The 12,594-nt window shown below is 39.8% G+C and overlaps 1 protein-coding gene across 6 annotated transcripts in view; it reads left to right on the top strand.

The window, feature by feature from the left end:
• Nucleotides 1-12,594, top strand: part of OSBPL1A (oxysterol binding protein like 1A) — a 78,231-nt gene that overhangs the window by 44,784 nt on the left and 20,853 nt on the right. For all 6 annotated transcript variants that reach the window (XM_069779184.1, XM_069779185.1, XM_069779182.1 and 3 more), the window contains 2 exons: nucleotides 4,869-5,031; nucleotides 12,158-12,314. In XM_069779184.1, the coding sequence (XP_069635285.1) occupies nucleotides 4,869-5,031; nucleotides 12,158-12,314 (320 nt within the window). The remainder of the gene's footprint in view (nucleotides 1-4,868; nucleotides 5,032-12,157; nucleotides 12,315-12,594) is intronic.

Below are 12,594 nucleotides of genomic sequence, written 5' to 3'. Positions count from 1 at the left end.
ACTTTCTGCTGGTAATACACAGTGAAGGAGTTGACTTTAAAACCATGCTCTTGTGCTTAGGAGGATTTATAATAGCATGGAAAGACAATAGAATTGTCTGCAAATAAGTTGTTACTTTCCTTTTAAAAAAATAAAATAAAGGTCTGACTGCTAAAATAACTCAATTCTAGTGTTTAAACTCACAATTCAGTTCTTGCAGCCCAAAGGACTCAAATATTTATGGGAAGCTGTTGGAAGTAGATTCCTGTTCAGTTAAACCAGAGGTGAAAACAGTTACCAGAACTTGGATATCAAACCTCTTCAGCTGGAGAAGTATTTTTTAAAAAAATAAATTGTTGCACTGACCTATATACTGAAGTCTTAGTTCTGTGTCAGTGTATCAGGTTATAGCTGTGTCTATTGCTGTGAGGTTAATGATCGAGTTATTGTTTACTTCTGTGAGACAAAGCTAGTTTCCATCAGCAATTATAAATCTGAAGTTTCACGATAATAATATTCTCTTTAGAGATGAAAACAAGACTGATCTTAACTGTCATTGTGTGACAGTGCAAGCACAAGCCCAACTTTATTGATAACTGTAATTGCTCCCGTGCAGAATAGCTCCTGACAAGGGTAGGGTAGGAAGCCTGACCAGTTGAACATTGGGAACTCAGCTGGCATCATGCCAGGCTCACTAGAGTGCTCTCTGCTGCTGTCCCTGTGAAGCTCTGGAAAGCTTTACAACGCTGATGGTGGCACTGGCATTGCAGGGAGCAGCAACAGGGATCAGAAAGATGACAGACATTCCATAGCTGGAGGATGAGGAGCTGAACCCGGTACAATGTGAATTGCCATCTGTCTCCTTCTCAGCTCAGGCACCACTACTAAAGGTACAGAAGCCACGGCTGTATCACAAGCTGTGCCTTATGCAGACTGTCAGTAAAACGTCTTTTATGGTATTTTCCTGGGTATGTTCATCATTTTGGTGTGATATTTACTACGTTATTGTCCTGGTTTCAGCTGGGATAATTTTCTTCCTAGTAGCTGGTATAGTGTCATGTTTTGGATTTAGGATGAGAATAGTGTTGATAACACATTGATGTTTTAGTTGTTGCTGAGCAGTGCTCACACTAAGTCAAGGACTTTACAGCTTCTCGTACTGCCTTGCCAGCGAGGAGGCTGGGAGGGGATACAGCCAGGACGGCTGACCCAAACTGGCCAAAGGGATATTCCATGCCATATGACATCATGCTGAACAATAAAACTGGAGGAGCTGGCCAGGGGGTGGCAGCTCACTGCTCAGGGACTGGCTGGGCATCAGTCAGCGGGTGGTGAGCAATTGTTATGCGCATCAGTTGTTTTGTATGTTCTTTTATCATTATTATTTTTTCCCTTCCTTTTTCTGTCCTCTTAAACTGTCTTTATCTCAACCCACAAGTTTTACCTTTTTTCCGATTATCTCCCCCATCCCACTGGGGGGAGTGAGGGAACAGCTGTGTGGTGTTTAGCTGCGTGCCGGGTTGTATCGTCGTTTTATGCTTGTCTTCCTGCTTTATACATAGATTCTGAAGATTTTGTGTTAATAAGCATTTTTAAAACTCGTCTGGAGGTTCCTTCTGTAATCTTGCAGTTGTTTTTTGTGTTGGGGCACTGAAAAAAAGACAGGATGCAGAAATAAAAACTTTGGGAAAAGGGATAAAGCTGAAGTGTCATCTCAAAATGGTGGTGGAGTGGCCAGGAAGATGGAATAATTCATCTCCTAACTTAATCACTGGCCAAGTCTTGTGAATGAAAAATAGAGTATGGCAAAATTATGCACAACAGCAATCTACTACTTATGTTTTAGGAAAACCTATCACTCAGGTGGTCAATTATGCTGTTCAATAAACTTATGCTTTGAAAATAGTGCCAATCTCCCTGCATATTTCTTGTTAAGCAGTTAAGAATGGAGTGTGTGGTTCTGGGGAAAAAAAACAAACCACCACCAAAATATCTTGCCCTTACAATTAAATTGCAGCCAGAAGGTTTTAAGAGGTGTCTCTCGTCAATGATAGAAGACAAGGTGACAAAATGGTGGTATTGCTTAAAGCTGCTTTGTGTTTAAAAAATAAAACAGTATGCTTATTTCAAACAAGGTTATTTCTCCAGTGATACCTGTGTTTTTAAGTAGAGCACATGAAGGATGTAGCTCTATCTCTGCCAGCATTGCTTTTCTACAGGTGAAATCAGTCAAATGATGGTAGGATGATAGTAGAACCATCTTTTTTTTTTAGGTTTTCACATTGACACTGTAGAACTGTTTTGGTGCTTAAGGACATAGTATAGTTACAGACAGTATCTCCAGACCACTACCTTCAAAGAGCTGCTAGTGTAAACACTTACCCTTCACTGAGTACTAGGCTGTAGAGGTCTGTAGAGCCACCTCTCTGCTCTCTGAATGTGTGTGTCTGTCCCACAAGCTCAGTACTGTTGACAAAAGTTTTAGATTGGACTTTCATCTCCAGCTCCCAAGTATTGAATTTTCATTCAGATATTAATGAACATCCCAAAGGTTAAAAGCAACAAACTTAAATATGTTTTCTTTTTTTCCTTAGCTTCTGGCTAGTGTCCTGCTCCTTACATAACAGCCGAAAAACTTTTTTGTTACCTAGTAGTAGTGTGTAATTGCTGTACTAGTAAGTGTTTGGCAGCTCAGAAGCCTGGAAGTACACAAAAAAGTGAACCTTACTGTAAAGTCAGCTATTGATTTTCCAAAAAGGGAATTTATTTCTAGCACACCTTCTGCTGTTCTGAATAGTGCTACATTATGATAGGGCAGAGGAACGTTAATAAAAGACTTTTGGGGGGGAGGTGTGGTGTCTTAAGCCTATATCAGTTGTTGCTTCTTTAGTCACACTACCGTGCTTTTAGAGGATGTAAAAAAAGGTTCATTTGGGTTTTGTTAGATGTATTTGGATTTTCTTTCAATTTGCTGTTAAATATTGAAACTTAAGTTAGGTAAAGGATTTAAGTCACCCATATCATTTATCAAAATGAAATAGTAAAGCATAAAGGCATCTAATTCAATACTGCAAAAAAATTGCAAATACCACTGATTTTACTTTGCTGTTTAAGAAGAATGAACAGTACCATTTTATTCTCAGTCCTCCATCCTCCCTCTCTCAGGAGAGTGGAATACTGGTGCCGTTTCTCTAAACGGGCAGTTCCTTAACTATTTGATAGGATACAAAATGTAACCCCCGCAGAAACTGCTTAATAACAGATCTTTTGCAGTGGCATATCTGATTTGTATGAAACAGTGCAGTAATTGGGTTCGTGGGTACAGTCAGAGTAAACTTTAAATGAAAGTGACAGTAGCTAGTCCAGACTTTTTTTTCATTTTGTTCAGGGTAAAACTATTAGACAGTAAGTGACTTACTGGTTTTATTGCTTTCAATTAGCAACCCAATTTTATACTCTTTTAATTATCATTTAATTGGATTGCCCCTTTACACTCAGAGCCTGGCAGCCAAACAAGCTGATTTAGTATTTGGCACAACAATACTGATTCAGTATTTGGTGAAAATTTCTTCCATAAATCTTTCTCCAGAGGATATGTTACTGCCAGCGTAGAAACTCTTCTCTGGAAGTGGCAAATCTGCTTTAATATCTCCTTTCTAGCCTCTAAATTTGCACCCCCTCATTTGTGCCCAGCTCTTTAATCTCCACTATTTGAGTGGTTGTTATAAACTAGGGGGCTGAAGCCTCCAAAGTAAAGCTTTAGTGTAAAATGTAACCAGATAGGACATACGAACAGTTCTTAAATTAGATTAAAAAATGTAATGTTGGTATATGTGTAAGTTGCTTAGGGAAGTGTGTAAGTTGTCCCTGTAACTGTTCCAAGAGATTAATTGCCATGTCCTTGCATGTTCTTAGTGGAGGGGGAATTAGTGTTGTAAAGTGACCTTTGGGAATAAACTGGAGGACAAGGGAGTGGTTGGTGTGATGCTTTTAAAAAGGGACAAGAAGGGAGAGAGGAAGATAAGAGTCAATGGTTTTAGAAGAAGTAGGACACTGAAGCCTTGCTGGGCTGGGAGAAGAGGCCCTTCCTCAGCTGTCAGCTGCAGCCCTCTCCCCTCCTCTGGCAGAAAGAGGGGGATGGAAAGCACAGCAAAAAAAAAAAAAACGAGGAGGAAATAGGAAGGACGTGTTGCTCTCCCATTACTAGTCCCGGATTCAAGATGTGTTTTAACATCATCCTCTCTGGAGCTGATTGCATGTGTGGCCTTACAAAAACCCATCCACCGTCTGATGGCTGGGCTTCTTTTTTTGTCAGCTTCTGGCTCGTCTATAAACTGTTTCGGGAATGGGGAGGGAGGGCTGTTTATATTGACATTAAATCAGTTAGTAGAGGAATCTCTTTTTTTAACCTTCTCTTGTAATCCTCAGGGTTAAATGTTTTCAGCTCATAGTTCAGTTGTGGTTATTTGTAGCTGGCATTCACATTTGCTCTGTAATTCAATTTAGATGATGCTGCTTGGCCCAAATTAGAGCAGACTAGTAGAAGGAGCTTGGTGTGTATAGAAACTGCTCACTAACTCTAAGGTCTTCCAAGTAGAGTTGTAAATATTTCCACTCATTTTTAAGGTACAGTTATCTGGCTTGAAGTCACTTGTGGAACTGTGATTTATACTGTCAGATCTTACTTGTCAGATTTCTCAACTATTGAAAATGCTGAGTAACAACCTTATTGTCATCACAAAAATACTGTAATATTCTCATTAATTCATGTGGTTTCAGTTCCAGCTGTGTGCCAGTTATTTATTTATTAGAGTCTATTTTCTGAATAGCTTCCAGCTACACATTCTTCGGAGAGATGAGATTTTATTCATACATGTATCTACTTATAGGTGAGGAATTTGAAACTGGAGCATGAGCAGGAGAAAAACAAGATCTTGTCAGAAGCATTAGAGACACTAGCTACCGAACACCATGAACTAGAGCAGTCACTGGTTAAGGGATCTCCGCCTCTCAGCATCATCAGTGAAGAGCAATTCTATGATGCTGTTTCAGGTAAGTAATGACGTCCAGAACATGAGTGTGTAGCCAGCACATGTGTGGTGAATGCATTGCGGGGGTGGGAACAGTCTCACTTTAAGTGAAAAATCTCTGCCTTTCTAACATGGAACTAATTTTAGGAGAATGCTTCATGTGCTTTATGAGCGGGCCTCTAAAATTTTACCTGAGTTCACCTGCAGAATTGTATTGTTTCACCTTAGCATGACAAAAAGTTACAAAACCATAGGGCAATGATGAAAGGTCTGATTGCTTGCATGTGTACGCCCTTTTTTTAAATAGCGAAACTTAAGGTTCCTATTTTAGGAGGTGTAACTGTATCTGGTAGTCTTCTGACTTGCTTTCTCCATGGTGGTGTAATGTTTTTTCTTTTGTTTTGTTGTTAAGATCAGTCCATAAAAATCACTAGTTTTGAGGGATAATGAGCTTAAGAAAGGCTTGTTCCATTTCACTTTTGTATACCTTAAGTGTTACAGGTGGAAGAAAAGGATGAATTGAAATCCTCTGTGCATTTCTGAAATATCTTTTCTTTCCCTGTCTGCTCTTCAGTTTAGTATCTTTCATATTTTCATGTGCAGAACATGCAAATAGTGATTTTTTTAAAAACTGAGCTGCGTAAGATGATTACAACATGCATTTGTATAGAGAGGCTGTACATAGTGCAGCTCAGTAATAGCTCTAACTGGATGGTCAGGTAGACAGCGCACAGCTGTCTACAGCTAGGAAGGATCTAGAAGAGCTTGAGGGCAAACATAGTCTAACTGTAGCAGTTAATTAGGTTGTGATGGCATACTTCACAAGGTAGTATAGGGTCACTTTTTCTGTGAGCTGAACTGTCTGATGCTTCTGACGAATGAGAAAAGCTGTGTTCCCAGACTCCTTGATAGGTGCTCTGCAGTGCACAACTTAAGCAGAGAATAAAAACAGGGAAAGTGGAGTCTGTGATCAAGTATAGTGCTAGCATAGGAACGCAGCAAATCAACAGCAGACGTGGCTGCTTGGCACAGTAACAAATTTATCAAGCCTTCAAGGAGGAGAAGAGATTGAGGAACACTAGAAACAGGTTCTTCAACCAGAACCAAAAGAACAATTCTGCTGAAAGGCCTCAGGCTCTTTTGCTTGTCGCAACAAAGCAGAGAATAGTTGTTTATCTGGTGCTGCTGGAATGTAGTCTCTCCAGCAAGGCTTGCTTTGTGTGTATGAGAGAATACTCAGCTTTAAAGAGCTGTTAGTCTGTACACCTACATCTCATAACTGACGTGGTCTCTAAATCATCTTGAATGAAAGCGTCCAAAGCCTCCTCTGTAGATGGGAGAGATGGCCTTTTTGTCACTTGAAGCTGCAAACAAATTACATCGAGTGTATTTGTATAACTGTGAAATTTATTGACCATATATATCTGTGTACGTGTGTATATATATATATGAAAAACATATATGTCAATTCTCTCTCCTTTTGGAGAAGTTATCTGACATATTTAAATTGCAATCAAGACTCACTTTCTTGACTGGCAACTTCATCGGACTTGTGTTAGATTTTCTTCTCTAGGATGTTCACATTCAGTGCTTTGCAGTGATTAGGGTCCTTTCTGTCTCTGAAGGCATGTGTTTGGGGGAAAGGCACGCTGATTTTTTGGGGGGCTACTGAAGGGGAATTGTGATGTGTTTTCCTGGCTGCTGGATGCATGTTATGACTTTCACTGTAAGCACAAAAGGAATTAGTTTTTTGCAGGTGTGGTTTGGGGTGGGGTTTTTTTGCTAATGACTGGGATCCTGGTAATACTTTCTAACCCTCTTGTTTTTCTGCCACGTCTGTGGAGTCTCAAGTAGGAGGCTTCTTGTCTCTGTATGACAAGAATACAGTGGGAGCAGAGGAGTCGGGGATGTATGACACTGGCTCAGAGTTGGGGAATGTAGGTTGTCTTCCCTGAGCTAATGAGACAGGTGAGATGATGATAAATATTTTCATAACAGAGAGCAGTGGCTAGGCCTAATTGTCAGAAACTAAAAATTTATACCTCCAGAAATCTAAACTACTAGGACTTCATCCTCAAAGCTTTTGCTAAACCTGATTTGCAGACCTATAATTTAAGTTAAATGATACTGATTTTTTTGATAGACATATTCATGAATTATCTTACTATGCTGTATAGGAGATTGAGCAAACACCAATGTATTTTAACAGGGTGATGTGACAAGTTATAATGTCTGTCAGTGGAAAAATGCCACTACTTGACAGTATTTTTTCTATTAGGATACCATCTTTTTCTAGTTAGGGTTCTCTGAATTTTTAAATCTCCACCGTAGGAGTGAATTTAGAAGTGAGAGTATTGCATAACTAGGCTTGCTCTTTGAGCTGAAGAATCGTTGGCTTTGACTTGACAGGTTGAAAGAAGAAGCCACTGCTGCTTTTTTGTTTTTTTAAGAGAATATTGTCTGCATATTAGACACTTCTGCTCATTTACCATCAACAAAAGTATTACTAGCTGTGACAATTCAGAGCAATGCAAGACTTTTCAAAGAGGTTTTTTTGAACAAGTGTATTAGAAGGGATATGTTCACAGCAGCAGCTACTTGTCCCCATTCACCATGCTCTGATTCACATTGTAGAGCAATCTGCATGAACCAGACTCCTGAATGAAGCTGAATCAGAAGATACAGTCCAGTTGCTATTGGACACTCAGTCCGTGGTAGGAGAGTAGAGCTCATCTGAAGAGAACACCACCAGAAATTTATCTAGTTCAAGTGTCAAGTCCTCCGCACCATCTGTTTGGCCTGAAAATCTGCTCCAACTGAGCTGTACTACCTGCTAATGTTGGCATAGACTAAATTGGTCACTGATAAATCTGTGTTGTGTAGTTCTGTTTGTAGAAATTGTGGGCACAATTACAGAAATATCCTCTTTCTTTTACAAACATTTTCCTCATCCTGGTTTTGGAATGCGGTAAGATTGCATACTGTAGTAGTAGTTTATTTGCTGAAGTCTCCCTTTTTAAGTGATATGCTGTTATCAATGCTTTCTGACCATTGCGCTGATTCCTAAATTCTGCAGTGGGAGAGGAGTAGACACTGAACATGAAAAGAAGAACCTACAGGAAATGAGAGTTATTTGTGTTACCAAAGCATGATATCCAGTGTTAAAAACAGCAAAGTTAAGAGTGTTATTAACCTATACTCTGATAGCAATAGGTCAGTTAACAGTGCATCCCAGTGCACTGATCCCCTCATCATGGGAGTGGTGGAAATGTGTAATTAAACTCGATAGCCCATGGAGTGCTGGAGCTCTCTGTTTCAGGATTGAATGCTTAACCTGTGTCAAACTCTTCTATGTTTAAAGTAGGGTGGGGCGGAGGGCAGGGCGGCTTGGTGAAGGGAAGAAGCACTAAACGAGTAGCTAAGTTTAATAAGACCAACGGCATCTCCTAGAGAACTGGAGAAGTTACTAGCTTTGATTAAGTATACAGACCTCAGGAAGCATATGAAAACAGAATACAAATGCAGAGTCCATCCACAACACTGAAAAATGGCTAAGCAGGTCAGGAATTAAAGGGTGAAGGTACTTGATTTTTGCCTTGCAGATAAGATTCCCTGATTATATGCAAATTGCACACCCAATTTGGGAAGAGCATAGAACTGTCCTGATTTCCCTCCCTGAGAGGTGGGGGTTTTCTGCAAACACAGCTTTTGTGTGTGTTGAGGGGGGTATTATGATTTTACATAGATGCGATCTTACTAAAAAAGCAGTTACTTAGCTACAGGAATATTTAGATTATTACTAAAGCTAACTTGTCATAGTACAGCTTCAACTGTTATGTGCCACTAATGGGTGCTGTGTTTATAAATAGTGCTCCTAAATGGTACAAGTAGTAGTAGACTAGTTCTGTTGCTTTTGCTCACTTCCTAATTAGGTCTCCAGGTACCAACTCACTTAAAAGTAAAAATTGTACAAAAAAGCATAGAAACTCACTGCCTTTTCCTTCCATGTTTATGGTTGTTTGTCAAGTGGCTTTTTTTTTGAACGTGTACCAAAAATATTCCACAACCTCTGTGTGACCACTGCTGACTGTGGACTTGCCTTGAATTTAGTTAAAAAAATGAATTCAAGTATCAGAGAGGGATGGGAAATGCTTGGTCAGAATTAAAACCCAACCTTGCCAGTGGTTAAACACTGCCTTTCTCAGGTGTATTTATTAATCGGATACATTGGCCAAACTTTTCTGTCTGGAACTGAAGACTTAGCAGTTGTTGCAATAGGAGATGAACTTCCCTTGAGTTAAGTTTCTGTCATTGCTTCTGCTGTTTCCCCTTGCTCTCCCACTCTTCTGAAGTGTAACTGGTGTTTTTACTGTTACCCTGACACTTCAGGTTTCATGAGCTGGAGTGCTTCCTAGTCAGCCTGGTCTTGTCTCAAAGTTCACTTAAAAATTTTGGCTTCCAAACAGGGACTCTTATTTCTTCTCCTCCTTCCTCAGCCCACACCCCCTTAAGTTCAATAGAAAAAAAATCTCATTTTCTCCTAGTCATCTGTTTGACAGCTGCTCTGTAGCAACTTGTGAATATAAATCTTTTTTTGCAGTGACGGGGGAGTATGCAAATCTTAATTCAGAAGAGATTTAGCTGCAAGTACACAGGAGAAAGCTCAGTTTGAGTTGCCTGTTGATCTGTGCTCACAATACAATACTAGGCTTGTTCACTCTGACACCTAAACAAACTCTCAAGGCTTGTTAAGCTCGTTAGGTCAAAGGAGGTAGCTGAGGCTTAGGGATTGGAAATTGAGACCTTTGAGAGCCATTTCTCAGGAAAATGGGAGAGATTTCTCTAGAGAACAATTTCTTATAGGAGCGTCTGGTTTCATTCTTACGGTGTTCTTTATTGTATAGCATGCTCTTGTTGTATTAAGTAAGGCACGTGCCCTGGAGAAGGCTGGGTCATCAGTGTCTACAGGTCTGGAGAGGTTTGCAGGTGCTGAGTTCAGTCCAGCATAATTGTCTCTGGCACTGTAAGGCCAGCATTAGGAGAACTAATGGTGTAGCATTTAAAAATCCTTGTTATACTGAGAAGCGTATTGGAGAGTGGTCAACGGTTCTGGTGAAGCTTTCCTATTCTTCCCTTTCCACCTCTGGAGTCCTAGGTCTGTTGCAGAAACTCAAATTGAGGGAATTTGTGTGTTGTGATTCATCTGAAAACAAGACAGTCCCAGATGGTATGGGAGAAGCAAGGAGCCTTGCAGGAGGCAGATTCTTTGCTTTATGTTACTGGGTTTGCTTCATGCGTTTCTTGTCACGATAACCATTGGCACAGTTGAGCAGCTCTTTCAATAGAGAAGTAGAATACTTACCTTGAAGGGATTTATAGCTTGTCATGTGGTCACGGTGCTGAGGCCCAAGTTGTGTTACACTGCTAGAGTGTCTGTTCCTCTGTGATATTTGGATACACAACAGTGTTTTCCTGACTACCTGGGCTTAAGATCTCTGGAGAAATCTGTATTTTATGTAAGGGACTTGTCCATAAGTAAAAATGGTTCTCCTTATCCTACTTGTTATATATAGTACCCACCAAACTAATGCTTTGATACATTATATCATAATTTGGCACAGAACTAGACTGACAAATTTGGGGAAACTTGTGAGAAGATTCTCTGGAGTGCCAGTCCACTTTTTTAACATACCCTCAGCACCAGCTGGCAGTTCTTTTCATTCCCTAGCAACTGGCTTAATTTCAGTACCGTTTTGTCAAGGATAGGGATGGATGTTTTCAATGAAAGGAAAGATCTCCTTTATGCTTCTAGATCTCACTCTCTCTAGAGAGGATGGAGACGTTGTAGCACAGCCCATCCATTCATCAGGATTTTGTCTGTTCTTGACCCTTCTGTTAACTGGATGTAGTGGAAAGTCCTCTTGTCACTGTCCCCTTCATCAAAGCAACATATAGCTTACATGTTCTAGAGAAGCTACTGGCATAGTTTTTTAAGAGAAAACAAGAAAGCACCTGGCAATGGACAGCTCTGACTGTGATATTCTTTTTGGATGGACTACTACTTCAGCAGGTTTTGATTACTAGTTTTGAATTAGAATCAGTGTGTGAGAGAATGACTAATCTTGCAGTTATTTCTCTGGGTATTTGTAGCCAAGAGCAGTAGCATATGCTAAAAGAAGTACGTAGCAGGAATGGTGTCTACTACAGTTTGGGTTCGCTTTTTTCAGAAGCAGCGAGGCTTGCATTAAACTGTTTACCATTCAGTGTTGTACCTGGTTTCTGCTAAAGATTTCCCAAACAGGATAGAAACTAGTGTATCTTTACTTCTCCTGAGCTGTTCCCTTGCTTCCTGGAACTTGCAATTGGATAATCCTTCGACAATTTCGTCAGGTTTGAAAGAAAAACATGAAACAAAAATACAGCCTTTTGCCAGGAAATTTTTACTTTCTGATTTGGGGCAAGACTGTCCCTTCTCCAGAGCTGGTCAAGCACTACCTGACCAAAACACTGGTTGGAAATAAGGTGGTGTCGTTGATGTTGGTTTTAGTTTTAGATGTGATGTGGATTGTACTATTAACCTACCTTCCAGAGTACAAAGTTTATCTTACTGATTGGTGAGCTTATCACTTAGGATTTGCTGAGACTTACATGGCTAATGTAATCCACTGCGTACGATACCTCCTTCCGTTCTTTGATACTTGTCCAGTAAGTTGGGAGGTGGAAGTTGCTGAACAGCACCAAGTATCTAAGAATTCAGACCAAACTGAAATCTCGTATAGAAGGAGGAGTCAATACTTGAATGTTAAGGTAACTGTTATTTAGTTAGGTAAGATACTGGCATCTCTGCGACACTGGCACTTGTCCTAAGCAAGTTGTAGTAGCTTCAGTTTAATAAAAATGTCAGATTTGGGCTCTGCTTGATAGAGGATTTTTAATGTACTGCGTTCTTGCTTATCATGTGATCTCTTTATGTCTAGATACAGAGCTGCAGTGGTCTGTGGCAGTACTAGTTACTTACCAAATGGATGCTGTCATCAGGACACAGTAGCCTACTTAGGTTTCAGTTTTGTACAAAGAGGGAAGATCTGTTAGTGACTGAAGTCTAGCACAGGTGATAGATTAATTAACATGCATCTGCTTTTTTGTAGATTCAGAATCTGAAAAATCATTAAGTGGGTTTGAAACAACAGCAGCCTACTCATTAGAGGACAGCATGGATTCAAAAGATACAATAACTTCAAGCGTGTCTGAAGAAAAGGTTTGTGGCAGTGGGGAGTCGCTGTCTAACGGAATCAAAAAACACAGGTAGGATGTTGCCCATTGTTAAGTTGTTATAATATGCATTAATAGTGAGTAAAGGACCACAGGAATCTCTTAAAAGGTAACTGTGAAAACTTCTAAAACTTTGTTAGGGATGATCAACAAGTAGTTGGTTGTGGTATGATTTTATAAAGGATATTTTCCAAAGGCTACTGTGCTCCTTTGCATCTTGTTTCTTGATGATTGAATCTGAATAAGTAAAAATAAAATATAATGTACTATGTAAAAATGGACACACTTGTTTTTTAATAGAGCTTACTGAAAT

This window comes from Haliaeetus albicilla, chromosome 3 (genome assembly GCF_947461875.1).
Source record: "Haliaeetus albicilla chromosome 3, bHalAlb1.1, whole genome shotgun sequence".
Taxonomy (NCBI): Eukaryota; Metazoa; Chordata; class Aves; order Accipitriformes; family Accipitridae; genus Haliaeetus; species Haliaeetus albicilla.
The sequence above is the reverse complement of the archived record's forward strand: the minus strand, read 5'-3'. Positions and strand labels throughout refer to the sequence as shown.